The sequence below is a fragment of the Cajanus cajan genome, chromosome 2 (genome assembly GCF_000230855.2).
Source record: "Cajanus cajan strain Asha chromosome 2, NIPB_CcT2T_4, whole genome shotgun sequence".
Taxonomy (NCBI): Eukaryota; Viridiplantae; Streptophyta; class Magnoliopsida; order Fabales; family Fabaceae; genus Cajanus; species Cajanus cajan.
The window spans coordinates 47,230,595-47,257,223 of NC_138518.1; the positions used below are offsets into that span (position 1 = coordinate 47,230,595).

General features: G+C 30.8%; 1 protein-coding gene across 1 annotated transcript; it reads right to left on the reverse strand.

Annotated features, from left to right (window-relative positions):
* Positions 1-837: 837 nt before the first annotated feature.
* On the reverse strand, positions 838-25,125 carry LOC109811675 (squalene epoxidase 3). Its single transcript, XM_020375470.3, has 8 exons — positions 24,750-25,125; positions 20,246-20,357; positions 5,705-5,879; positions 5,376-5,547; positions 2,816-3,025; positions 2,372-2,650; positions 1,545-1,823; positions 838-1,212 (listed from the first exon to the last, which is right to left on the reverse strand). Exons 1-8 carry the CDS (start codon positions 25,077-25,079, stop codon positions 1,108-1,110), a joined length of 1,662 nt encoding a protein of 553 aa, XP_020231059.1. The 5' UTR covers positions 25,080-25,125; the 3' UTR covers positions 838-1,107.
* Between the last annotated feature and the right edge of the window lie 1,504 nt (positions 25,126-26,629).

The following is a 26,629-nucleotide window of genomic DNA, read 5'->3' on the forward strand; positions in this document are numbered from 1 at the left end:
TACTTTAACTAGATCCTATAATTTCACATCATATTAAAGTAATCCATAATAAACTTATGTACATTTTGCTTCAATTATTTATCTTAATAAGATACCTACACTTTTATATCTTTTTTATTTACACCTAAGTTGGTCCTCTAAAAATTTATCCCATCTCTCTTTTCTTAATACTTTGAAATTATTTTTTATTCATACGCTACCATATTTTATATAAAATACAAATATTATTTTTTAAGCTTTTCTTTGGTGTCATTTAAATCAACTTTAATGAAAGAAAAATATAAGGTATTGTTGATTATTTTTAAACAATTCATAAGATATACCCATACTAAAAACACTCATACATGAGAGGTATATTAGCTTCTAAGAATTTTAAAAAAATAAAAATAAAATTATAAATTGAATGATCAATATCTTCAATTTCAAAGAAAATACTCAAATTCTTGTTGTTTTGAATTTTTACAAATAACTAGTATACATGATTAAATAATAAGCATATAAGAATGAAAAGTAATACTCCAAGGAAATGTTAAGAAACAAATATTTTGAACAATGATTAACTTCAATAAAACACTCGAAATATTTTACTTTCCAAATGATTTTATTTAATACTCTTATATAACAAATATATTAATATACATGAAGAAATTATAGATAATTTTTGTTTTCGCAACTATTAACTAATAAGGAATTTGACTACGATAGATGCTACCTGTTTCTACTTATTTACAAGCCAAGATTTATACATAATGATGCTAATATCTAATTTTCTTTCCCGTATTTCCAAACCAAAATATTTTAGTTTTTTTTTAATTATTATTTTGGTAGAATGGGTGCTAAATGAAAAAGAATCTGAAATATTACATAAACAGACAATTTTCAAGTTTAAGACTACTTATTTTTTCCCTTTTCGTCTAGTACAATGACGGGAAAAAGAAAATTGGCCAATTACCTCCTATAACATTGAAACACTTCATCATTAATCCCTTCCAAGTGACATAAATGGCCCTTGCGCACACTGGAATTCTCCTTATTAATTTAAAAACATAATAAAGGAAAATGCATAGCAAAGGGAGCATTGAAAGATTTCTCTTACTCCACAATGTATCACCTATCAGGAAGAGCTTTATAAAATGCTGGTATGGATGCGGGGAAAAACATTTGCCTTAGTCCTTCAGCCTTGACTATTGGAAGTATTATGCCAAATGCACACTGAAAGATTCATTGGTTAAGAATTACAAAGTTGTAGTGTCAACATATATTATTAAAACAATAATGATCATGGACATTGCAAAATAAACCTCAACCTTTGTGAATATAAAATAATAAAAACATTGAAACAATAATAGTGCAATGATTTGTGAATTATGTTATAAGATGATTAATCATTGTATTACTAGTTTCTTATTCAAGCTCTAGAAGATAAGGTAAATATGTTATAATGAAAATTATCAACATAGAACAAGATAATAAAAGGCACCAAAAGCCAAATTTCATGATTAAGAAAATAAATGGATGGAAAATGGGCAAATGAAGGAACTCACCAAAATTAATCTAGCTCCAAGCCACAAGCGTTCAAAAGAAGGGAATGGCAATAGCAAACGGCCAACTCCATAGAATACAGTAGCAGAAAAATGGAGAACTAAACTCAATGGGCTAGGATTTAAACCAGAGAGTAGAGTAACGTGTCCACTTGAATAAAATTTTCCAAGACTCAAGTAATCAAAACTTGCTTGGCGTAGTTCCTTTCTTGCTTCATCGGGTGACACAGAAAAGACCTTATATAGGGCATCTGTCAAAGTATTTATGGTGGATGCCATAGGCTGCAAACATGTAAAGTCATGACTTGAAGTCCACATGTTGTAAAGATTAGAGATTCTAAATTTACTGAATATTTTAATGTTATTAATGTAATATTGAGCCATTCATGTTTTCTAGTCATCACCTTTAAGCTTTAAGCCTTTGGGGTAATTGATTCATGATGTGATATCAAAGCCTCTAAGCATGACTACATAGTTTGAACTCTAAAGTTCAACCCTTTCCACACTAAAACCTCAAAGAAAAAAGTTGAATTTTTGCATAGGGAAGGTCGATCGCGTGCAAATTATCCATCTTTCAAGTTCTAAGGCTTTGGTGTGAGTGATCAAAATATTCAAATGTCTTTCTTAACAATTTAAGCTTTTGGATAATTGGTTTATGATTTTTACCATCATATTGGTCTCCACAAACATGTACCATGCAACAAATACTATTAATTAAACAGACACCTTTAGGTACCTAACAACATTCTATAAGCACCAATTTGAAAGACAATATATAAGTAGTAGTTTGTCTTGAATAATATATAAGCTAACAAGTAAATATTTTTCACCTTGCGTAAGATGTAAAAGGATTCAAGTTGTTTGCATAGTGAGGTTGAATCATTCAGGTCACAAATTGGCTTAAGAAGACCTCGTAGCACAACAATATCAGATAATGCCACTGTCATTCCTCCACCAGCCCAAGGATGACGCATGTTGAAAGCATCACCCAATAATAGAGCTCCAGGAGTAGTAGGATATGGATCAGTTGGCATGCAACTGGTAGGCATGATTCTAATAGTTCTTCTGTCAATTGCAGATATGAAAGCATCATGAAGTTCACGTGGAATCTGGTCAATGAAAAATTACACAAGATTCATATGAAGATGAAGTAAAAAACAATTATTTTGCCTCTTAGAGCAAGAAAAATTGCATAGTTGTAGACTTCAAACTAATGACAAATTACAACTAGACTATCCACAAGTCAAGAAGGAATACAAGATTATAACATATACCTGGGATGCCACTTTAGTCTTTAGGTAGTTGGCTATTCCACCAGGAGGTACTTTCTCACCAGGTATATCAACAACGCAACGAACTAGAGTTTTGGTGAGACGATAAAATATGATAAATGAAGGATCACCCAGCATAATATGTCCATATTTTTCAAATGGGAGTTGACAATTCTCCATGGATAGACTCACGAAACAAGAGGGTACTTCTACCTGGAAAATGTTCAATAACATATTAGGGAAGTCAAACAAATTGGTGCAAAAATGACAAAATCCTCTATATTTCGTAGTATCACCAAACTACCTCTATATTGACATCATTAAAATTGAAAAATAACGTTTGTTTGCTAAACTTATTTAGAAGACAATTTGTTGTAAAATTGTGTAAAAATTTGACTATAATAAAACTAAGCAAAAAATAATATGTTGAAATCAGAAAATAACGTCTTAACACAAAATAACGACTTCACATATGCAAAAGGAGCAAACCCATATGCTATATTTCAGTATTTCATAGATTTGCACACTTTCAAAGTATAATAGCAAGAGTTTAAATAGATAAGTTATGAAACCACTCATTTAGCACAATGAAAAGTACACATTTCTAAACTAAAGCAAGCACCATTATCCTACAACTACAATTTGTTTTTACTAAACTTAAGAAACTTTTAACCGTACTTAATTAATAGAAGAAAAAGCTCAACTTTCAACACTTCTCTTCAAGATTTTTTTCCTATACTTCAAACTTTGGTTTTCAACTTTCATTCACACAACTTTATTGGATGAGTTAATCACCTATACACTACCAGGGTAAAGTTTTTTTACACTAACAACCAATCATATCTTTTAATAGTGCCATGTCAGTTGCTTATTTAATAAAATAATAATAAAATAAACAACTTTAAAAATGATTGGTTGTTAGTGTAAAAAATTTTACAATGGCAGTGTATAGATCATTAACTCTTATAGGATTACCTTCATGTAGTCGAACATATGTAGTGTAATAAGAATACTTGCAACTGCCTTAATTCATTTTCTATGACTTCTTCCATGAGAGTTGTAACAATTTTACCAACACTATTCTCTACAAAATTTATTATGGAATTGGTAAGCATAAGTATAATAATCCCAACAAAGTCTTGGCAATCAAAAAGTGTATCTCCTCCATTGATCAAAGCAATGACCATAATTATTGCTACTTTCATAATCAATTAAAAAAGATTCCACAAAAATTCAAAATCTTTCTCTTATTCTCCTCAAGTTTGCTTTGCCCAAGGATGCACAATCTTTCTCAAGCATGTAAGTTCATTTGGATCACAATTCAAATTCTTAAATGTTTTCTCAAGTGACATTTTTAAAATTTTCATTTTTCTTTAAAACATGTCTGATAGGTCTGACCAATTGATAGGTCCCAACAATTAAGATTCAGAAATAAGAGAAAAGAGAAATTAGAGATATAAGATAATCAGAGAAAAAATCAATTATTTTCTTTGTTAAGGGAAAAAACCCCTTCACATTGTAAAAACAATTTAGTATCAATTAAAATTATTCATACCCCCTATTCTACATAAAGTGTATTTATAAGTCACTCCCCTTCTAATTTTCAAATAGCCAAAGTCAAAAAAAGTCAATCAGACCTCTCACTTATTTTAATTACTGCCTCCTAGAATAGACCTTTAATGTTGGAACCTCTTGGTTCCTAACAGTCTAAGCTCTATTATAAGTCCCTATTTTCGTAGCCTGCAACATGCAAATATAGGATATAGAGGTAAAAAATAAAAACTAGCATTGGAAACCATTTTTGTGTTTTAAAGTGTGAGATTTCTTGTTGGTTTTCTCTATCCCAAAAACCCTTAAAGATCAATGAAGTTAATGTTTATGTAAAATCGTATAAGAGACAAGGTAAATATGTTAAGAAAAAATGTAATAGGTTGAAATTTAAAATAAAAAAAAAAACACATACATACCAAGGAAACACTACAACAAAATTATTATATATTGACACACATCTTATAGTGACACAATATTTATTGCTAAAAAATCACTTTTACGTAAGTATGGATACAATATTTATTAGTATATTATTAAATATATATATATATATATATATATATATATATATATATATAAGTTATAGTGACACATAATATATATTGTTAAACTTTATTCAAAATCAATACTAAGATTATGTGTAGTAATATATCAAATAGATTTATACTTATATATTTTGTACTTATAATAAAACTTTTTATATGTCATTATATGTTATATTTCTTGTTGTGGGAGAAAAAATCATGTTATATTTTAATTTTCAAACAAATTTGCACATTTTAAAAGTATTATAGCAAGATCTTAAATAAACAAGCTACTATATATTGGGCACAACATAAAACACTAACGTCTAAGTAAAAAAGTAAGCATCATTAGCCTATAACTACAACTATTTTTTTTTAATTATAGACAACCTTCAGCCAAATTTACATTTAGAATTAAAATTTTAAAAAAACTTTATATTATTTTGTTATGATAGTAAAAAATATCTCAAGTTCTAACATAATTCAACCTTGGGGTCACAGAGAGACCGGCGTAGATTTGAGAAACAACCATCGCAAACAACTGTTAAGGGAGCGTATGCTTTAAGTTCTTGGCCATCTTTAGTTTTGTATTGAACTCCTATAACACTTTTGTTATCCTGTTTAAGAAGAGATGTTACAATACCTTGCTCCATTCGTACACTGAACAATAAACAAAGCAAATGATATTATCAAGCAAAAACATATATTGTACAAACAACAATTTCAATGGATAATTAACCCACTATTGTCATATTTTGTAGAAAGTTGATAATTTTAATAATTAATTTATGGATCATAATAGAATAAGAAGGATTACTTCTCCAGAGCAGAAGCTTTTTCTCTCATCTTCTGTATAAACCGTCCATTATTGAAGCACCTACCAGCCACATCATAACTAAACTTCTCTAAAGGATAATGCAGCTTAGTTTTTCTCTCATCCTTGAAAATAACATACCCTAGAATTCGTTGCGCATCAATTTGCTCCACGCAGTCTAACAAAAAAAAATATTGATAATTTGAGACTAATAGGAGAATGATATCTTGCAAGAAACTTAACTTGCTCCACCATTAAGCATAAGCTAATTTTAGTGGCACAATACATAACTAAATTAAGACAAATAAATTATGGTCTCCAAAACATCATCATTTATCATTAAAATAATGTTAATAATAACAGATGGGGCTACTATATAATTTTTTTCTATTTGTTGAGTGACATCATGAAATTGCAAAAGGATTAGGAGTCAAGTTATAAGACCACAATTAATGAATGTTGTGTAGTAAATATCAACATGAGCAAAATATTGGTTTAGTGGTGTTAAAATGTGATACAAACTTCTAGAATAAGGTAGATCATTATTGAAAATATATAGATGTATGTTAGTAACTACTAGATGATACAAATTCTAGAATTATATAGACAAATATATATAGATAGAAAATTCTAGAATAGACATCTCTAGAATCGTCTACATAAAACATTAATGGTGGTGTTGAGGCCTGTAAATAGGTCATGTACTCAACATTTGTATCCAAGCAACTAGTAAGTCATTTTCACTACTCAAATCTATTCCAATTATTCCTCTAAGCTAGTTTCCTCTCAACTAAGCCTATTATTATAAATTTTCCTCCTCATTCTTTCTACCAATCAAATAAGTTTTTACTATTTGATAATTCATAAACTAACAGTGGTATTAGAGCTACGTTCGGTCATCTACTGGGCGTATAAATATTACCCCACTACTTCCAAAAAAAATTTTCCGATTTTCTACCCATTTTCAAAACAAAATTCTAATCCATGGCCAACACCATTCAACTATCATCTATCCATATTCCTAATTTTAGTGGTGAAAATTATGATTTTTGGAGTACAAAAATGAAGACATATTTCACCTTCCAAGATTTATGGGACACAATAAAAGAAGGATTTTCTACTCCAGAAGACACCTCATCCCTTATTGCGACTCAAAAAAAGGAGTTGAAAGAGAACAAACAAAAGAAGTCAAAGGCGTTATTCATTTTGCAACAAGTTGTGACCGACACAATTTTTCCAAGAATAATGGGTGTAATAACAGCCAAAGAAGCATGGACTACGCTGTAGGAGGAGTTCGAAGGAAGTGAAAAGGTACGTGCCGTAAAATTACAAACTCTACGGCGTAACTTTGAATTGTTAAATATGAAAAAATTTAAGATTGTAAAGGATTACTATTCTAAGATAAAAGAAAAGGTTAACCAATTGAGAGTGTACGGGGAAAATATGCTTGACAAGAAAATTGTGGAGAAAATTCTAATTAGTGTTCCCCGTAAATATGATCCAATCGTGACAACGATTGAGTAAACAAAAGATCTATCTACCTTATCAGTAACAAAGTTGATGGGGTCACTTGAAGCTTATGAGCAAAGGTTGAATAGGCATGATGAGGATTCAACTGAAAATGTCTTTCAATCAAAGCTCAAATTACGGTCTCAAAATAAAGATAGAAGGAATAATGGAGAAACTTCTAGAAATAAAGAGAATTCTAGAAATTTCTCTAGAAATTATCAAAATGAATATCCTCTATGCGGTATTTGCAAGAGGACAAATCATGTCGAGAAAAACTGTCGATATCGTGGAAAGCCACAATGTCGCTATTGTAACAAAGTTGGACTTGTGGAGAAATATTGTCGCAATAAAAATAAACATCAAGCAAACATTGCTAAAGAGAAAGATGGTGAGCAACATATTTTCTATGTTACCCAAGATTCCAATAGTGAAACAAGTGGAAGTTGGTACTTGGATAGCGCCCGCAACAATCATATGGCCAAAGATGCAAGCATCTTCAAGGATATTGATGAATCCGTCAAGGTGAAAGTTCGAATGGGGAACGACACTGTCATTGAATCAAAAGGCAAAGGCGCAGTTATGGTGGAGACAAAGAAAGGTACGAGACTTATTACTGATGTTTTACTAGTTCCCAATCTTAAAGAAAATCTCTTGAGCATTGGCCAAATGGTGGAGAAAGGTTATACTCTCCATTTCGAAGGACACACGTGTAAAATATATGACAATAAAAAGCTAGAGATTGGCTGAGTAAAAATGGAAAAGAGGAATAAAAGTTTCCCTATAAGCCTGAGACAAGGCCCTAACATTGCCATGAAAATAGAAGTAGACGACTCATGGCTTTATCATCGAAGATTTTGCCACTTTAATACGCATGCCTTAAAGTTATTATATCGAAAAAATATGGAGAGATCTCCCATGCCTAAAGGAGAATAGTGAAGCTTGTGAAGGATGTCTCCTTGGCAAGCAACATTGACTGGCGTTTTCAACAAGCAAAGCATGGAGAGCAAAGAACTTGTTGGAGCTGGTCCATATAGATATATATGGACCAATGCAGACGTCGTCACTCCATAACAACAGGTATTTCATTCTCTTCATAGATGATTTTTCTAGAATGACTTGGATCTACTTCATAAAAGCAAAATCAGAAGTCTTTGGTATTTTCAAGAAGTTTAAGAACCTTGTCGAAAAGTAAAGTGGCAAACAAATAAAAGTACTTAGAAGTGATCGTGGGAAAGAATACAATTCCCATGAGTTTGATAAATTCTGCTAAGATGAAGGCATTGAGCGATAACTTACAGTTGTATATCCTCCACAACAAAATGGAGTATTTGAAAGGAAAAATTGCACAGTAATGGAGATGGCCAGATCGATGCTTAAGGAGAAAGGATTACCAAACACTTTTTGGGCTGAAGCAATTTATACTGCTGTCTACATACTTAATAGATGCCAAACTAAGGCAATCCAAGATAAGACTCCGATTGAAGCCTGGAGCGGGAAAAAACCATCAGCAAACCACCTAAGGGTATTTGGATCTATTTGCTACAAACACATTCTAGAAGAGAGAAAGGCACAAGCTAGAAGACATGACAGAATGAGGTATCTTCCTTGGATATAGCACACGGTCAAAAGGTTACCGAGTCTACAACTTGCAAACCAAGAAGTTGACTATTAGCCGAGATGTTGAAGTTGATGAAAATGCGGCTTGGAATTGGAATGACGAGAAAGTAGTAAAAAACATTCCTATCTCAATTCAGCAACCAGAAGAAGAAACTATAAAAGTCCTAGGTGAGCCTCATTCTCCTCCACAACAGCAAACTCCATCACTAGAGTCTACTCCAAGATGAGTTAGATCCTTGATGGATATATATGAAACCTGCAACTTGGCCATACTTAAACCTGAAAGCTTTGAAAAAACATCAAAGTAACAAGTATGGGTCAAGGCTATGGAAGAAAAGATAAAAATGATTGAGAAAAATAACACATGGGATCTAGTAGACTATCCAAAAAACAAAGATATCATCGGGGTAAAATGGGTTTATAAGACAAAGCTCAATCTGGATGGCACCATACAAAAGAACAAGGCAAGGTTGGTAGCTAAGGACTATTCACAACAACCTGGAGTTGACTACAATGAGACATTTGCCCCAGTAACACGCCTAGATACAATTAGAACTCTAATAGCTCTTGCGGCACAAAAAGGTTGGAATATCTATGTAGAGATCTACAAGAAGAGATCTATGTAGAGCAACCACAAGGTTTCATAAGCAAGGGCAATGAAGACAAAGTACTAAGGCTTAGAAAAGCTTTATATGGTTTGAAGCTGTGACACCCTTACTACCCCAACTTATATTGTAATAAAAATTTCAATTATGGTAACAGGGTTCACATAAGAAACTTCGATAATCACAATAATATAAATATAAAACATAAAAACATAAGAGTTTTACAAATTGTTTTCAAAATAATATTACAATACCAAATGCATATAAATATTTCGTCCTAAAATCCTCTGCCCCGATGTCACAATATCAGAACATTTCCCAAAATAAAATGCTAGCATCTTATATGCCACTTGCAGCTGGATCCTCTCCACCTAAAATATCCACAATTTATACGGTAAGAAAAGAAAATATCTATATGCAAAGTACATTCAAACATATTACAAGATAATCTCATCATAACTCGTTATATAGTGTATACAAACGTGTATATAAACATATTTCAATCCATCATTTAAGTCAATATCATAATTATTTAACATTTATAACTCATGTCAATCTCACAATCATTTCCACATACGTAATTCATGTCAATCCAACAATTAACACTATGCCAAGACCTCGCCACGTTTGACACAAGTGATACAGGTTAATTGCCTCACTCAACCCACACCAGACCAGGGGTCACGCCCTCCCTGTAGCATCACTTACCCAGGGGCCGTGCCGTCCCTCACCATTTTGGTGTGAGGAAACACAATCACATTACAATCAATACAATCTCTTGCAATTAACCCTATGCCAGGGCAGCCATGAAAGACATAAGTGGTGGTGTTAACTGTCTTTCTCATCCCACACCATGCTAGGGTCACGCCTTCCCTGTAGCACCACTTATACAGGGCCGTGCCATCCTAGTCATTGATGTGAGACATCACAAACACATCCATATCACAACCATACAACATTTCAACTCATAATTCAACTTCTATCACTTACGCAATTTCATATGCATAACAAATAAGACAACAAAATAGAGTTTACATACTCCTCAATCATTCTTAATAATTCCAACAAAATAAAGCAAGTTCATTAATATATAAATACGATACATGTCATATATTTATTGATTCAACACTCGACTTATTACATACTTAATACATCATATTATATTCCCTTAATTATAATTTATCTAAATTGTCCATTAATGCAGTTCATTAATCCAATAATCCAAAAGTTCAATATTCCAAGGGTCAATAATTCAATGTTTAATAGTTCAATGGTCCAACCGTTCATGAGTCGCTTAGTTATAATATATATACAGATAATAATAAAGAAAATATAAATTAACTCCAGTAAAGGTGGCAGTGCCTCCTAGTTAGGAATTCATTTATATTTTCCCAAATCATGTAATAAAAATATAATAAAGATGTACATTTTAGTCTTTTATCAAAAACGTTTAAATTACAAATTAATAGGAGGCTCAGCCTTCCATTCAGATAAATTAAACATGCTTCTGAGAAATTCTACCCAATACCCTCATATACTCTACATATAAATAACCCTCTTTTCTCCCGTACCTGGATAAATAGTAACTTGGGCAGAACCTCCTCCTCTTTTTCTTAAATCGGAACCGGAACTAGGGCAGAATCTCCTCTCGTTCTTTCTCCCTTTCTATCTCTCTAGAATTTCCTTCTCTCTATAATTATCAATTTTCAAAACCCTAGGCCCCTATTTATAGAAATTTTGAAATTACTATGCACTATGTACTATTCATTAAAATAATATTATTTCATTATTATAATATTAAAGTTACTATACACTATTCATTAAAATATTAGAATTAATTAAATTTTGAAACTTAATTCCGCAGCCCCCCTTCGGTTCCGCAGCCTTCAATTATGCATATGAATAGTAAAATACTATTCATAAATACGTATACATGAATAGTAAAATACATATACGTAAATAGTAAAATACGTATATGTAAATAGTAAAATACGTATGTGTAAATAGTAAAATACGTATATAAAAATACGGTAACTCTTCTAATAATTCCAATACATAAAAAAAAAAAAAAATTTTGGAATGTTACACTACTTCCCTCCTTTTAGAAATTTCGTCCCCGAAATTACCTGATGCAAATAAAAATGGATATGAAGCTTTCATCTTCTCCTCTAATTCCCAAGTAGCACTTTCTGGTATAGCTCCTCCCCAAATAACCTTTACCAAAGGAATTTCTTTACCCCTAAGTTGCTTTACCATTCGATCCTCGACTCTCACCGGGGTAGCTTCCACCGTCAAGTTCTCCTTAACCTCAATATGATCCGACTCAATCACATGCGAAGGATCATGGATGTATTTTCGAAGTTGTGAAATATGAAAAACATCATGAAGATTTGACAGATTAGGAGGCAAAGCAATTTTGTAGGCAACATTGCCGACTCTTTTAAGAATTTGAAAAGGACCAATAAATCGAGGAGTAAGTTTTCTGGATTTTAATGCCCTACCAACCCCAGTCCACGGAGTGACTTTCAAGAATACATGATCACCTTCTTGAAATTCTAAATCTTTTCTTCTCCTGTCAGCATAACTTTTCTGTCTACTCTGAGCTGTCCTCATCCTATCCTGTATCAATTTAACTTTTTCAGTGGTTTGCTGCACAATTTCAGGTCCTAAGATGACATTGTCTCCAGGCTCACTCCAACACAAAGGAGTTCTACACCTCCTACCATACAAGGCTTCATAGGGTGCCATACCTATGCTAGAGTGGTAACTATTATTATAGGTAAACTCTATCAAAGGTAAAAGGCTATCCCAACTTCCTCCTTGGTCCAAAACACAGGCTCTAAGCAAATCCTCTAAAGACTGAATAGTCCTCTCAGTCTGACCATCAGTTTGAGGGTGGTATGCTGAACTAAGTCTCAGTTGGGTTCCCAAAGCTTGTTGTAGGCTCTCCCAAAATCTAGAGGTGAATCTAGGGTCTCTGTCTGAAATTATACTAGATGGTATACCATGTAATCTCACAATTTCATCAATATACAGTCTAGCTAATCTCTCCAGAGAATACCTAATGTTAATAGGTAAGAAATGTGCACTCTTGGTCAACCTATCAACTATAACCCAAATGGAGTCATGTCCTCGCCTAGTCCTAGGCAAAGCAACTACAAAATCCATGGAAATGCTATCCCACTTCCACTCGGGTATACTCAAAGGCTGAAGCAGTCCTGAAGGTTTTTGATGTTCTATCTTAGCCTTCTAACATACTAAACAGGCACTCACAAATTCAGCTATGTCTTTCTTCATTCTAGGCCACCAGAATATCTTTCTTAGGTCTTGATACATCTTCGTTGCTCCTGGATGAAAACTAAGCTTGCTCTTATGACCTTCCTCTAGTATCAGTCGTTTAAGTGTAGGGTTACTAGGCACACATACCCGATCTTTAAATCTTACCACTCCATCTGCACCCAAGGTAAATTCTTCTCCAATCCCTTGTCCTATATCCTTTCGTCTAGTCTCTAGAAATGGGTCTATTAACTGTGCTTCTCCAATTTCCTTTAACAACTCGCTAGTCACTCGAGTTATACCAAGTCTTACACTACTATGAGTCACCTCACAGGTCAAACTTAAGTCTCTAAATTGTGTCAAAAGATCCATCTCTCTAATCATAAGAGAAGACAAATGCAAAGATTTTCTACTCAAGGCATCAACTACCACATTAGCTTTTCCTGGATGATAATTAAGATCAAAATCATAGTCCTTAAGGAACTCCAACCATCTCCTTTGTCTCATATTTAATTCTTTTTGATCAAATAAATACCTAAGACTCTTATGATCACTAAACACCTCAAATTTAGAACCATACAAATAATGTCTCCAAATCTTAAGTGTGAATACTACAGCTGCTAATTCAAGATCATGGGTGGGGTAATTCCTCTCATGTACCTTCAATTGTCTGGATGCATAAGATACGACCCTTCCTTCTTGCATTAACACTCCACCCAAACCCATCTTAGAAGCGTCACAGTAAACCACAAAAGTCTTACTAAGATCAGGCAATACTAAAACAGGTGCACTGGTCAATTTTTCCTTAAGGGTTTGGAAACTATCTTCACATTTACTATCCCAAACAAACACAACCCCTTTCCTAGTCAAATTTGTCAAAGGTAATACTAGCTTAGAGAATCCCTCTATGAATCTCCTATAGTATCCAGCTAATCCAAGGAAACTCCTAATCTCACTAACTGACTTAGGTGTCTTCCAATTCAACACAGCCTCAACCTTAGATGGATCTACTGCTATACCCCTACTCGAAATTACATGTCCTAAGAAACTCACTTCCTCCAGCCAAAAGTCACACTTGGGCAATTTAGCATAAAGTTGATTCTCCCTGAGAGTTTGTAGTACTACCCTTAAGTGTTCCTCATGTTCCTCTTTAGTCTTGGAATAAACTAGTATGTCATCTATAAAGACAACTACAAATTTATCCAAGTACGGATGAAGAATCCGATTCATGTAGTCCATAAAAATTGCAGGAGCATTTGTCACACCAAAAGGCATTACTAGATACTCATAGTGTCCATAACGGGTCCTAAATGCTGTCTTAGGTACATCTTCACTCTTAACTCTAATCTGATGGTACCCTGATCTAAGATCGATTTTACTAAATACACAAGCACCTACCAACTGATCCATAAGATCATCTATCCTAGGCAACGGATATTTGTTCTTAATGGTCACCTTGTTCAACTGGCGATAATCTACACACAACCGCATACTACCATCCTTCTTTTTGACTAGAAGTACGGGTGCTCCCCAAGGTGATACACTAGGCCTCACAAACCCCTTTTTCAACAAGTCTTCTATTTGTTTCTTTAGTTCCACTAACTCTATGGGTGACATCCTGTAAGGTGCAATAGAGATAGGTCCTGTTCCTGGAACTAAATCTATGGAAAATTCTACTTTTCTTCTAGGTGGTAAGCTAGACACATCAGAAAAGACATCCGAAAAGTCACACACAACAGGCAGTTCATTTACCAAAACATTTTTCTCGGAATTCAGAGAAGCTAACAACATGTACACTTGGGCATCTTCTTGCAAAGATACCTTAACTTGGTTGGCAGTCAAATAATCCTTACTCACTTTTTCAACAGACTCCTCAAAAATAATAGATTTACTAGCACAATTCAAAAGGACATGATTGGAAGATAACCAATCCATACCCAAAATAACATCTAGTTGACTTAGAGGTAAACAAATTAAGTCAACCATGAAATCTCTACCTTCAATAGTCAGAGGACACTTTGAACAGACATCAGAAGTGATTACCGATTCACTAGTGGGTGTTTCGACAATTAACTCAAAAGACAAGGAAGAGACAGGTAATTTTAGTTTAGACACACACGCATGTGATATGAAAGAGTGAGTCGCACCAGAATCATATAAAACGGTTAAAGGAATTCCATTAATGAAACACATACCCTGAATTAAGTCTTCGGATTGAGTAGCTTCAGCACCACTCAAAGCAAATACTCTTCCTGTGGTTCGAGGTTTGCTAGCGCTCCCTCCAGCCTCTGTTATTTCTTTCCTACTCTGAGGGCATTCACTAGCTTTATGTCCCTCTGCTTTACATTTGAAGCATATCATTATCCTTTGCATCCGACAATCAACTGCCCTATGACCTGGCTTTCCACATTTAAAACAGTTGTTGTGTGGAACAAAACCCACACTTTCCCTTCCAGAAGTTTGGCTAACCATTGGAACTTGGCTTCTTTGTTGCGTAGAACCTTGATGATTCACCTTAGAACTTGAGTCCCCTGCAAACTTGGTATAAGGTTTATTCTTATTAGCTGAACCAAACTTAGTATTTCTCATCGGTCCTCCACTCTTATAATGAGTTACCCTAGCTCGGTTGTCCTCATCAAATACTCTGCACTTGTTTACTAATTCATGGTAGTGAGTAATCCCTTGATAATTGAACACTTGTTTGATCTCAGGGCGAAGACCGCTCACAAACTTCACGCATTTGTCCTCCTCATTGTCTACACCATCATACATAGGGCAGAATCTAACCAAGTCTTCAAATTTAGTCACGTATTCAGCCACAGAATTCTCTCCTTGTTTCAATTCAAGGAATTCCACCTGTTTCTTATGTCTCACATCTCGGGGAAAATATTTCTCCAAGAACAGCCGCTTGAAGTTATCCCAGTTTACTTGAGTTCCTGCAGCCATCATTCTTTGCAAAGCACCTTGCCACCAGATGCCAGCCTCTCCAGAAAGCATAAAAACAGCCAAAGTCACCTTCTGTATCATAGGACATCCCATAGCTTGGAATATCTTTTCAACTTCAAATATCCAGTCAGCAGCTCCGTCAGGATTATAACCTCCACGGAAACTTGGTGGATTATTTCGCTGGAATCTCTCTAGCCAATCAATTTCTGGTCGTTGGTTCAAATTACGAAGAGCCTGAGCCATTGCTTGTAGAGCATCGGCGATTGCACGATCATTTCTACCTCCTGCCATTGTTTTTTCTGTTTTTCTCCCCCCAAAAAGTTAATAATCATACTCTAAAACAATTAACTCAATCAATCGTCATATTATCAATAAGTTCAATAATCAATTTTACCATATCATTCATCTACCAAACAAGCACAGTAGACTCATAACTCACGGTCGATTGAATCGACATGCTCTGATACCACTAAATGTGACACCCTTACTACCCCAACTTATATTGTAATAAAAATTTCAATTATGGTAACAGGGTTCACATAAGAAACTTCGATAATCACAATAATATAAATATAAAACATAAAAACATAAGAGTTTTGCAAATTGTTTTCAAAATAATATTACAATACCAAATGCATATAAATATTTCGTCCTAAAATCCTCTGCCCCGATGTCACAATATCAGAACATTTCCCAAAATAAAATGCTAGCATCTTATATGCCACTTGCAGCTGGATCCTCTCCACCTAAAATATCCACAATTTATACGGTAAGAAAAGAAAATATCTATATGCAAAGTACATTCAAACATATTACAAGATAATCTCATCATAACTCGTTATATAGTGTATACAAACGTGTATATAAACATATTTCAATCCATCATTTAAGTCAATATCATAATTATTTAACATTTATAACTCATGTCAATCTCACAATCATTTCCACATACGTAATTCATGTCAATCCAACAATTAACACTATGCCAAGACCTCGCCACGTTTGACACAAGTGATACAGGTTAATTGCCTCACTCAACCCACACCAGACCAGGGGTCACGCCCTCCCTGTAGCATCACTTACCCAGGGGCCGTGCCGTCCCTCACCATTTTGGTGTGAGGAAACACAATCACATTACAATCAATACAATCTCTTGCAATTAACCCTATGCCAGGGCAGCCATGAACGACATAAGTGGTGGTGTTAACTGTCTTTCTCATCCCACACCATGCTAGGGTCACGCCTTCCCTGTAGCACCACTTATACAGGGTCGTGCCATCCTAGTCATTGATGTGAGACATCACAAACACATCCATATCACAACCATACAACATTTCAACTCATAATTCAACTTCTATCACTTACGCAATTTCATATGCATAACAAATAAGACAACAAAATAGAGTTTACATACTCCTCAATCATTCTTAATAATTCCAACAAAATAAAGCAAGTTCATTAATATATAAATACGATACATGTCATATATTTATTGATTCAACACTCGACTTATTACATACTTAATACATCATATTATATTCCCTTAATTATAATTTATCTAAATTGTCCATTAATGCAGTTCATTAATCCAATAATCCAAAAGTTCAATATTCCAAGGGTCAATAATTCAATGTTTAATAGTTCAATGGTCCAACCGTTCATGAGTCGCTTAGTTATAATATATATACAGATAATAATAAAGAAAATATAAATTAACTCCAGTAAAGGTGGCAGTGCCTCCTAGTTAGGAATTCATTTATATTTTCCCAAATCATGTAATAAAAATATAATAAAGATGTACATTTTAGTCTTTTATCAAAAACGTTTAAATTACAAATTAATAGGAGGCTCAGCCTTCCATTTAGATAAATTAAACATGCTTCTGAGAAATTCTACCCAATACCCTCATCTACTCTACATATAAATAACCCTCTTTTCTCCCGTACCTGGATAAATAGTAACTTAGGCAGAACCTCCTCCTCTTTTTCTTAAATCGGAACCGGAACTAGGGCAGAATTTCCTCTCTTTCTTTCTCCCTTTCTATCTCTCTAGAATTTCCTTCTCTCTATAATTATCAATTTTCAAAACCTTAGGCCCCTATTTATAGAAATTTTGAAATTACTATGCACTATGTACTATTCATTAAAATAATATTATTTCATTATTATAATATTAAAGTTACTATGCACTATTGATTAAAATATTAGAATTAATTAAATTTTGAAACTTAATTCCGCAGCCCCCCCTTCGGTTCCGCAGCCTTCAATTATGCATATGAATAGTAAAATACTATTCATAAATACGTATACATGAATAGTAAAATACATATATGTAAATAGTAAAATACGTATATGTAAATAGTAAAATACGTATATGTAAATAGTAAAATACGTATATAAAAATACGGTAACTCTTCTAATAATTCCAATACATAAAAAAAATAAAATTTTGGAATGTTACAGAAGCAAGCTCCTCGGGCATGGTACAGTAGAATAAATCAATACTTCACCGATCATGGATTCAGGAGGAGTAAGAGTGAGCCAACACTATACATCAAGACCCAAGGTCAGTATGACACTCTCATTGTCTCCTTGTATGTAGATGATCTTATCTACATAGGAAACAATATGAATATGATGACAGAATTCAAAGAAGACATGATGAAGACATTTGAAATAACGGACCTTGGCTTGATGAACTACTTCCTTGGTATTGAGGTAAGTCAAAAGAAGAAAGGGATATTCATTTGTCAAAAGAAATATATTGAAGCTCTCTTGAAGAAGTTCAAGATGAGTGGTTGCAAGACTGTCACTACTCCACTTGTGACAAAGGAGAAGCTACAAAAAGATGATGGAGCACCAGATGCTGATGCATCTCGCTACAGAAGTTTAATTGGAAGCTTACTGTATTTAACAGCCACACGACCAGACATAATGTATGTTGTAAGTCTTTTATCAAGGTTTATGCAAAGCCTAAGCCAAATTCACTTTGGAGCAGCTAAAAGAATTTTAAGATATCTACAAGGCACTAAGGAGTTTTGTATTTGGTACAAAACAATGACCAACTCAAGTTTGCTCGAATACACCGACAGTGATTGGGCAGGATCGGTAGATGACATGAAAAACACCTCTGGTTATGTCTTCTCACTTGGATCAGGAATATTTTCTTGGGCATAGAAAAAGCAAGCAACAGTTGCACAATCAATCGCAGAGGCAGAATATGTTGCAGCAGTTGAAGCTACAAGTCAAACAATTTGGCTACAAAGAATACTTGTAGAAATGGGAGAACAACAAGATGGGCCTACTACAATCTACTGCGATAATAAATCAGTAATAGCAATGACAAAAAAAATCCAGTACATCATAGCAGGACAAAACACATTGCAATTAAATATAACTTTATCATAGAAGCGGAAACAACTAAAGAAATCAAGATGGAGTATTGTAAGACCGAAGAGCAAGTTGCTAACATATTCACAAAGGCACTACCAAGAGGTACATTCGAACAATTTTGCACTATGATAGGAGTTAAAGAAATTTGTATCAAGGAGGAGTGTTAAAATGTGATACAAACTTTTAGAATAAGATAGATCATTATAAAAAGATACATAGATATGTGCTAGTAACTACTAGATGATACAAATTCTAGAATTATGTAGACAATTATATATAAATAGAAAACTCTAGAATAGATATTTCTAGAATCTTCTATATAGAACATGAATGGTGGTGTTGAGTCCTATAAATAGGCCATGTACTCAACATTTGTATCCAAGCAACTAGTAAGTCATTTCCATTACTCAAATCTATTCCAAATATTCCTCTAAGCTAGTTTCCTCTCAACTAAGCCTATCATTATAAATTTGCCTCCCCATTCTTTCTACCAATCAAATAAGTTTTTACTATTTGATAATTCATAAACTAACAAGTAGGATGAATACGTCAAGGTGGGTAAGTAGAGGAATATAGCACAAGTTTAAGATTAAATGTATCTGGGAGAAAATTTTAGTAGCACTTATTGAGGAGATCATGGATGATTAAGATGATTCAGTCACGTCTAAAGACCAAAAGAGTTGGATAAATGGATCCAATGGAGAATTTGAGCAAGAAAAAAACTAACAATAAGAGAAACCATTAATAAAAGTCTTGCTCTAAATGGTTTTACCATTTGGCTTCGGATAAAGTCTAATAGCATCGATCCATGTAGATGAAACCACCTAATAGGATAAAGGGGTTGTTGAGTGAATACATAACTCACTTAGAAAGAATACTGTATTTATAATTTAGGTTGCAAGAATTACAAGCATAGAGGGGTGGTAATAAAATCAAGCTAGATGATAATATATATATATATATATATATATATATATATATATATATATAGCAAAACTAGGTTGGTTTAGCACAACATGTGTAAATATGAATAAATTGAAACTGAAGAGCAAAACAAAGAAAGGCATGTAACTTATGTAAGTGTCTCTAGACATGATATTAATTAGTTATTCAAGCATGTATAAAATATATGATTAGCAAGGAGACTATATCCGACCTCAGTCTTGGAATAATGTTGTTTTCTAGATAATGATACATACCTTCTAACCCTAATTCAACTAGCTTTAGATATCCTCCTGGCAAGAGAACTTCACCGACGATTCTATCTGGCTGTCTCAAGTCTTTCTCAATGACATGGACACGTCGTCCATCCTTCAAAAATTTATTTACATACGTATAAGTTAATTTATGGAAGATCTTCATAGTAAACAATCAAAACATTCATTTTCTTTATGATATTAATCTAGTTTCCCTAGGCATTATTTATAGTTTTGTACATCTTTTCATGGATACAAACGAAACATGATACAATAAGAAGAAATGACCAAGAAAATAAGATATTCTCATAAACTGATCTAGTTAGCATTTTAAAAGTTGAAATACTAATCACTGTAGAGCTCCAAGCATGGAAAGCTCTGTTATTAAATCCAACAACTTCACCTTTTCCATCAGTGTGCCATCAGACCATTATAACTCCCATCTTATCCATTTTTAATATATTAATCTGAAGATTAAGATAAATTTAACCTCAAATTTACTATTGTGTGTTTCATCAACATTTTATTAAGATCCTTGGATTCTTATTCAAAGAATTTCAATTGTTCTTCCTAAACATTTTTTTTTTAATTTATCACACAAAATTCAAGAAGGTAATAGATCTTAAATCAAATTTATTTCTTAGTTTTAATGTTGTGGTGAGTAAAGTGTAGAAAGGGGGTTACACCAATATGCACATACTCATAGGTCACTACTATGTTTTTCATTTGTGCTTCACAACTTTAGTAATAATCTCATTTCCTGATAACTCATTTGGGCTTTATATATGTATCTAATGTATGAATAAAGTTATTAGGTCTATTTTGATGAGACATTTTCCATTGTGCCTTTGATAAGCATGCGTACAATTGAAATTTTAGTTCAATACACTTAAAAGTATATAGAAGATGTATTTCATATGAAGGAATGTTTTAACCCTAAGAATTTTATTATAATATTATTTTTGATATATTTTTTTTAATTTTTTTAATATGAATAAAGTGATTGAAAATGATTGAAAGAATATTGTTTTAGTATTTCTTTATTTTTATTTACACATTATAATTAAGAGTATATGAATGTTTGGTATTTATTTGAGTATTAGTGTTTTCTTAAAATAATTTTTAACTTTTTTATCCAATAACGTAACCCAACTCAACTCATTATTAGTCATGGTTTGGTTCAGATTTGATAAAAAAAAAAAAAAAAAAAAAATTCACAAATCCAACCTAAATTATCATTATTTAGTTGGATAATGGACTTATTGAAACTTAATTCAAACCAACAAATGAAGATCCCTAAAAAATTTTCTGCATGATGTAAATGATAAGAAGAAGAAAAATCATATTGTTACACCATAGCATTGTGTTTTCAAATAGTTCATTTTCATAAATGAATTTTTTTTCATTCTCAAAATTGAGCTTCTTTTGAAAGAAAATATTTTCTAAAATTGAAGTCAAACATATTTTCAATATTATTTTTTGTTTTCTTTGAAAATAGAACATGGTGAGATTAAACAATGTTTGTTTTATATTTTTATTTTTAAAATTAAATTGCTTAAGGAATCTCTGATCTAGCGAGTGGGAGATATTCATGGTGTGACAAAGAAAATAAGAAATTTCTAAAATTCCATTAAAAATGTGTTTTTAATTAGGGCATAACATAAAAAAATGTGTTTTCAACAAGTCAATTTAGTTGATAAAATTTATCAAATATCACTTTAATTACTAAAATAAAGTCATTTTAGTCTCTACAACAATAAAATTTAGAACTATAATTCTTGTTTAATAATAATTTTGGAATGAAATAAGACATTTCTTAATCAGAAGTAAAGGATTAATTTCTTGAGATATTAAAATTTATTTAAAAAGTTGACTTTAGACAACAAATATTTTTTCAAACACATGAATCATGAATAAAATCTCTAACCGTGTTACTTAAGATATAAAATTATTCATCAATTATATTGTAGCTTGTTGGTGAAGTTTAATCATTTTAATACTAAAATAATAATTGTTTGGTAGACTAAATCAATGAAGACGCTTAATTTCAAAATATTAATAAGATTAATTTCGAAATATTAATAAGATGCATTTGAACTCGTATATCCATGAGTCTAATTTTTTAAAACTAACCCACAGATAAGGTTAAATAACCCAAAATTTCTTGAAATATTTAGAATTTTTGAAATAAATTCATATACTTAAAAACCTGAAATTATGTCTCTAAAGATATAAATCATTTAAATTAAACTTTTCTTAAGGTTCCATAAAATACATGCACTTAATTAGAAAGTTAAATAAATCAAATCACTAATTTAATTATTTAATGAGTTCATCGTCATTATAGGTTTATTTTTTTTATTTTATAAATACTTATAATAAAATAAAAGAATAAATAAAATAAGTATTTTTACATTAACTTATGCATAAAAGTTCTCTCCTTTAACATTTTTAAAAGCTTATTTTAAGTTTAAAAAAATGACTTAGTTAATTTTAACTCACAAAAAAATTATTTATTTTTAAATTTTTTTTCTATAATTAAATTTTAGATTACAAATTTTATTATTATTGACTATTATTTAAAGATAACAAATTAATTTTCTCCATTTTATTATCTAATAAAAATATTAATGAGTAATATATAATATTCAATAAAAATGTATTTATATATATATATATAAATACATTTTTCATTTATATATATATATATAATATAATATAAATTGTTTTATAAAATATATATTATTATTTATATTTTAATTACCCTATAATATAATATAATAAAATATATTTATATTTTATTTTATTATTTAATTGTTTTTATTTTATGACAAAATTATCATAATTTTTATGAGAAAAAAAAATTCATTTACGTCAATATTAAGTCTTGATATAGGCTTACTCTATTCAATAACTAATGTTTTATATTAAGTTTTTAAAAATTCAATTGTCAAATTAAAAGCTTTTAATGTATAAATCAAATTTATAAATTTATTTTAAAAATTAAAAATCATATGATACTTCATTAGATAGATTCAAAATAACATAAAAATATTTTTTCTATTATATATCAATTTAAATTAATGAAACTGAATATCAAATAATTTGTTTTATTTTTTTTTAAATTTTATAAATTTGATCTATACATTAAAGAGTTTTAATTGAATAGTTGAATACTTGATGTAGAACATGAATTATTGACTGAAATAAGTCTATCAAAATTGACCCTTGAAATAAATAAATCCCTCCTCATTTTTTTATTATTATAATATATTATATTTTTTGGCTAAAAGATTTATTATTTCTTTACTCATTAAATATGTCATAATTTAGTTTACTAATATGTAGTTTTTTTTTAATTTTTATTTTATTTTTTAACCCTTTGATCATGTATATGTATATTGTGTATTGGTAGGAGAGGATCCATATTAAGAGCTAGAATGAGAGTAATTATCACACAATTTTTTTAATTAAATATATTTAAGTAAAAAAATTACTCTTATAAAAAAATAGACATTGCACTCATAAAATATTTACTTTAAATGAATGTATAAATTTAGAAGACACTAAAAGAAAATAAATTAATAATTTTATTATTTTTATCCTATTAATTTGTACCATTTTATTCCTCTAATATTAAATAAGTCACAAAAAATTATAAAGTGACATTTAAATATAATCTTAGACAGAAAAAGAAAAAGAAAAAATTATCATTCTATTTATAAGACAATTGTAATTTATACAAATAAGGTATTTTAAAATTTTTACCATAAAAATATTATATTTTTAATAAAAAATAATATAAAATATTTTATTGCCCCAACTTAACAAATTTTATGAATTCATCACTGTTTACATCACACCAAAATTTATTATTTAGTGAAATTATTTATTAAAAAAAATTTAAGTCTCAAATTTACTATAGATAAAATAATTAAAGAATATATGAGTAGAAAAAAACTTTTACCTTACAAGTTTCACTCAAGTCCTACATCGTTTATTAATAAAACAATTAAAGAGTATATAAGTAAAAAATAACTTTCACTTTATAAATTCCACATCTCTTAGGAGATAAGATAAGATAATTAAAAAAATAAGGAAAAAATACAAGTCACACATCAATTATAAATAAAATAATTAATTAAAAAATAAGAAAACTAAAGAATATATAAGTAGAGGACAATCCTCATCTAATAAATTTCACATCGACTAGAGATAAGATAATTAAAAAGTATTATGAACCATTTATTAAACTTTTAGTGGTAATAACAAAACATATTAAATATCATAAAAATTTATATATTTTTTCAGTAATTTTTATTGTCACTAAAAATCATATTAAATGCTACTAAAAGTTTATTTCGTTGAAGTGTTAAGAAATAATAGATAAACAATTTCTTTTATAAGTTTGAAAATCATCTTTAACCCAGACTCCAATTATAAACTTTGGAAGCATAAAGAATTATATTTCAAAATGTTTCTACTAATGAAGGATGTGCACAAGCACCTTAGCAAGGGTGTAGGCGAGAGCGGAACCGGCGACGCCAGCGCCGACGATGACGACATCGGCAGCGCCGGAGAAACGGAGAGGCGGAAGTGTGGTGGCGTTGCGGCGGAGAGCGGTTGTTGTTGTTGTGAGAAGCGGCGATGCGATCGGAAGGTGGCTTGGGAAGACGAGAGGAGTGTGAGGTTTGTTATAACTGAATCTGAACGACCACCTACACGGTGCTCCGGCGTTGGTTATTACTGTTTTGTGATTGTTGTAGTTGAGTGAGTGTGGGGAAAGCATTGTGGAAGAATAACTTAAATCCATCAACATGTGACTGTAATTGTACATCTCCCATTGTGTTTAATTTATACACACCACACCATATGTATGGATGGATAATATGTATGGATGGATGTTAAATATTTATAAAAATAAAATTAAAATAGAATTTTGATCTCTTGTTATTGTGATTGATCTCTCTTAAGTTTATGAAGTTCCATTTTAATTAACATGTTTTTCATCAATATTGTACTAATAGTATTTGAGTTAATTATATATATAATGTTAATATAAAATTTTTTTACACTAGCAATCAATTATATATTTTAATTGTGTCATGTCACTATATAAACATATTTACTTTTAACAGTGACATGACACAATTAAAAGATATAATTGGTTACCAGTGTAAAAAAAATTTATACTAACAGTTTATAGGTGATTAATTCACAGTATTTATTGTGTCCCTTAGTAAATATTTTTCCAAGTTATTTTACGCGGATGAAAAAAGTTAATTCGACGGATGAAATAAAATTGATAATTTTATAAAATTAGTTTAATGATTAATAATGATGCAACACAATTTTTTTTTAAAATAATATTATTATGGTATAAATGAAAAACAGATAACTTATATTATATTAAAAAGTTAACACGAACACTTATTTAAAATTTATTTTTATTTTTAATGTGACATTTATTATAATTAAAAGAAATACTAATTTGGATTGACGTGATAAATTGACCGAAGGACTAAAAGTAAAATATTAAAATAAATTTCCTTAAATTAAATTTGTTTTTTCATCAAATAAAAATTATATTTTAGAGAAATTATTATGACAAACTAATGCTAAATAGATAAGTATAGTTGTGTTAGATAGATGTTAAAATGAATTACTAGAGTTAAATTAGATTTATTAATCTTTCTTGTTAATAAAATAAAATGTAGATGTTTAAATATTTTGTTTTTAATATTATAATTGTAAACTTTATATAAAATTTAAATTTAAATTTTATTCTAAATAATTTTAGAATTGAAACTCTTTCTTTAATTATTTTTCTTCTTCATTTTAATATATAAAGAAAAATATTTTATATTATAATAAGTATTTTTAAATTTGGACGGATACTTGGTCAAGATAACGAGTGAATAAATTATTAATTAAAATGTTTATTAATATAATATATATATATATATATATATATACGAATAAAAATAAATTATTAAAGGAATGTACCATAAAATTTTTTCTTAAAAAAAATTCTACGATACCTATTATAATAGGAAGGTACCAGTACTGCTGTTTAATTTTTTTTATTAAAAAATATTAAATTAAAATAAAAATAAAATAATTAATTACAATAAAAAGAATTAAATGATTGTACCAATACCCCTACTATTATATTAGGTATCATAGAATTTTCCTCTTGTCATTACTATATGTCTTTATTTATATAAATAAATTTTTGGAATCAACGAGACAGACATTAGAAAGTGAAAGACACGTAGAAAATTGAGGCGCACACCAACAAAAGTAGAACACGCATAAAAAGCTAAAGGTGGGGTGGGGACGCATGTACTACAGATTCCGAAGATATTTGTTAAAAAAGATAAAATA

What these genes read in the sequence shown, in the direction of transcription:
- LOC109811675 (XM_020375470.3), bottom strand. Translation starts at nt 25,079, where the DNA reads ATGTACAATTACAGTCACATGTTGATGGATTTAAGTTATTCTTCCACA. An exon ending in AAAGCTTCTGCTCTGGAGAA is followed by an intron (nt 5,548 to 5,704) that starts GTAATCCTTCTT and finishes TTTATTGTTCAG; the next exon opens with TGTACGAATGGAGCAAGGTA. An exon ending in CCTTTTACATCTTACGCAAG is followed by an intron (nt 1,824 to 2,371) that starts GTGAAAAATATT and finishes ACATGTTTGCAG; the next exon opens with CCTATGGCATCCACCATAAA.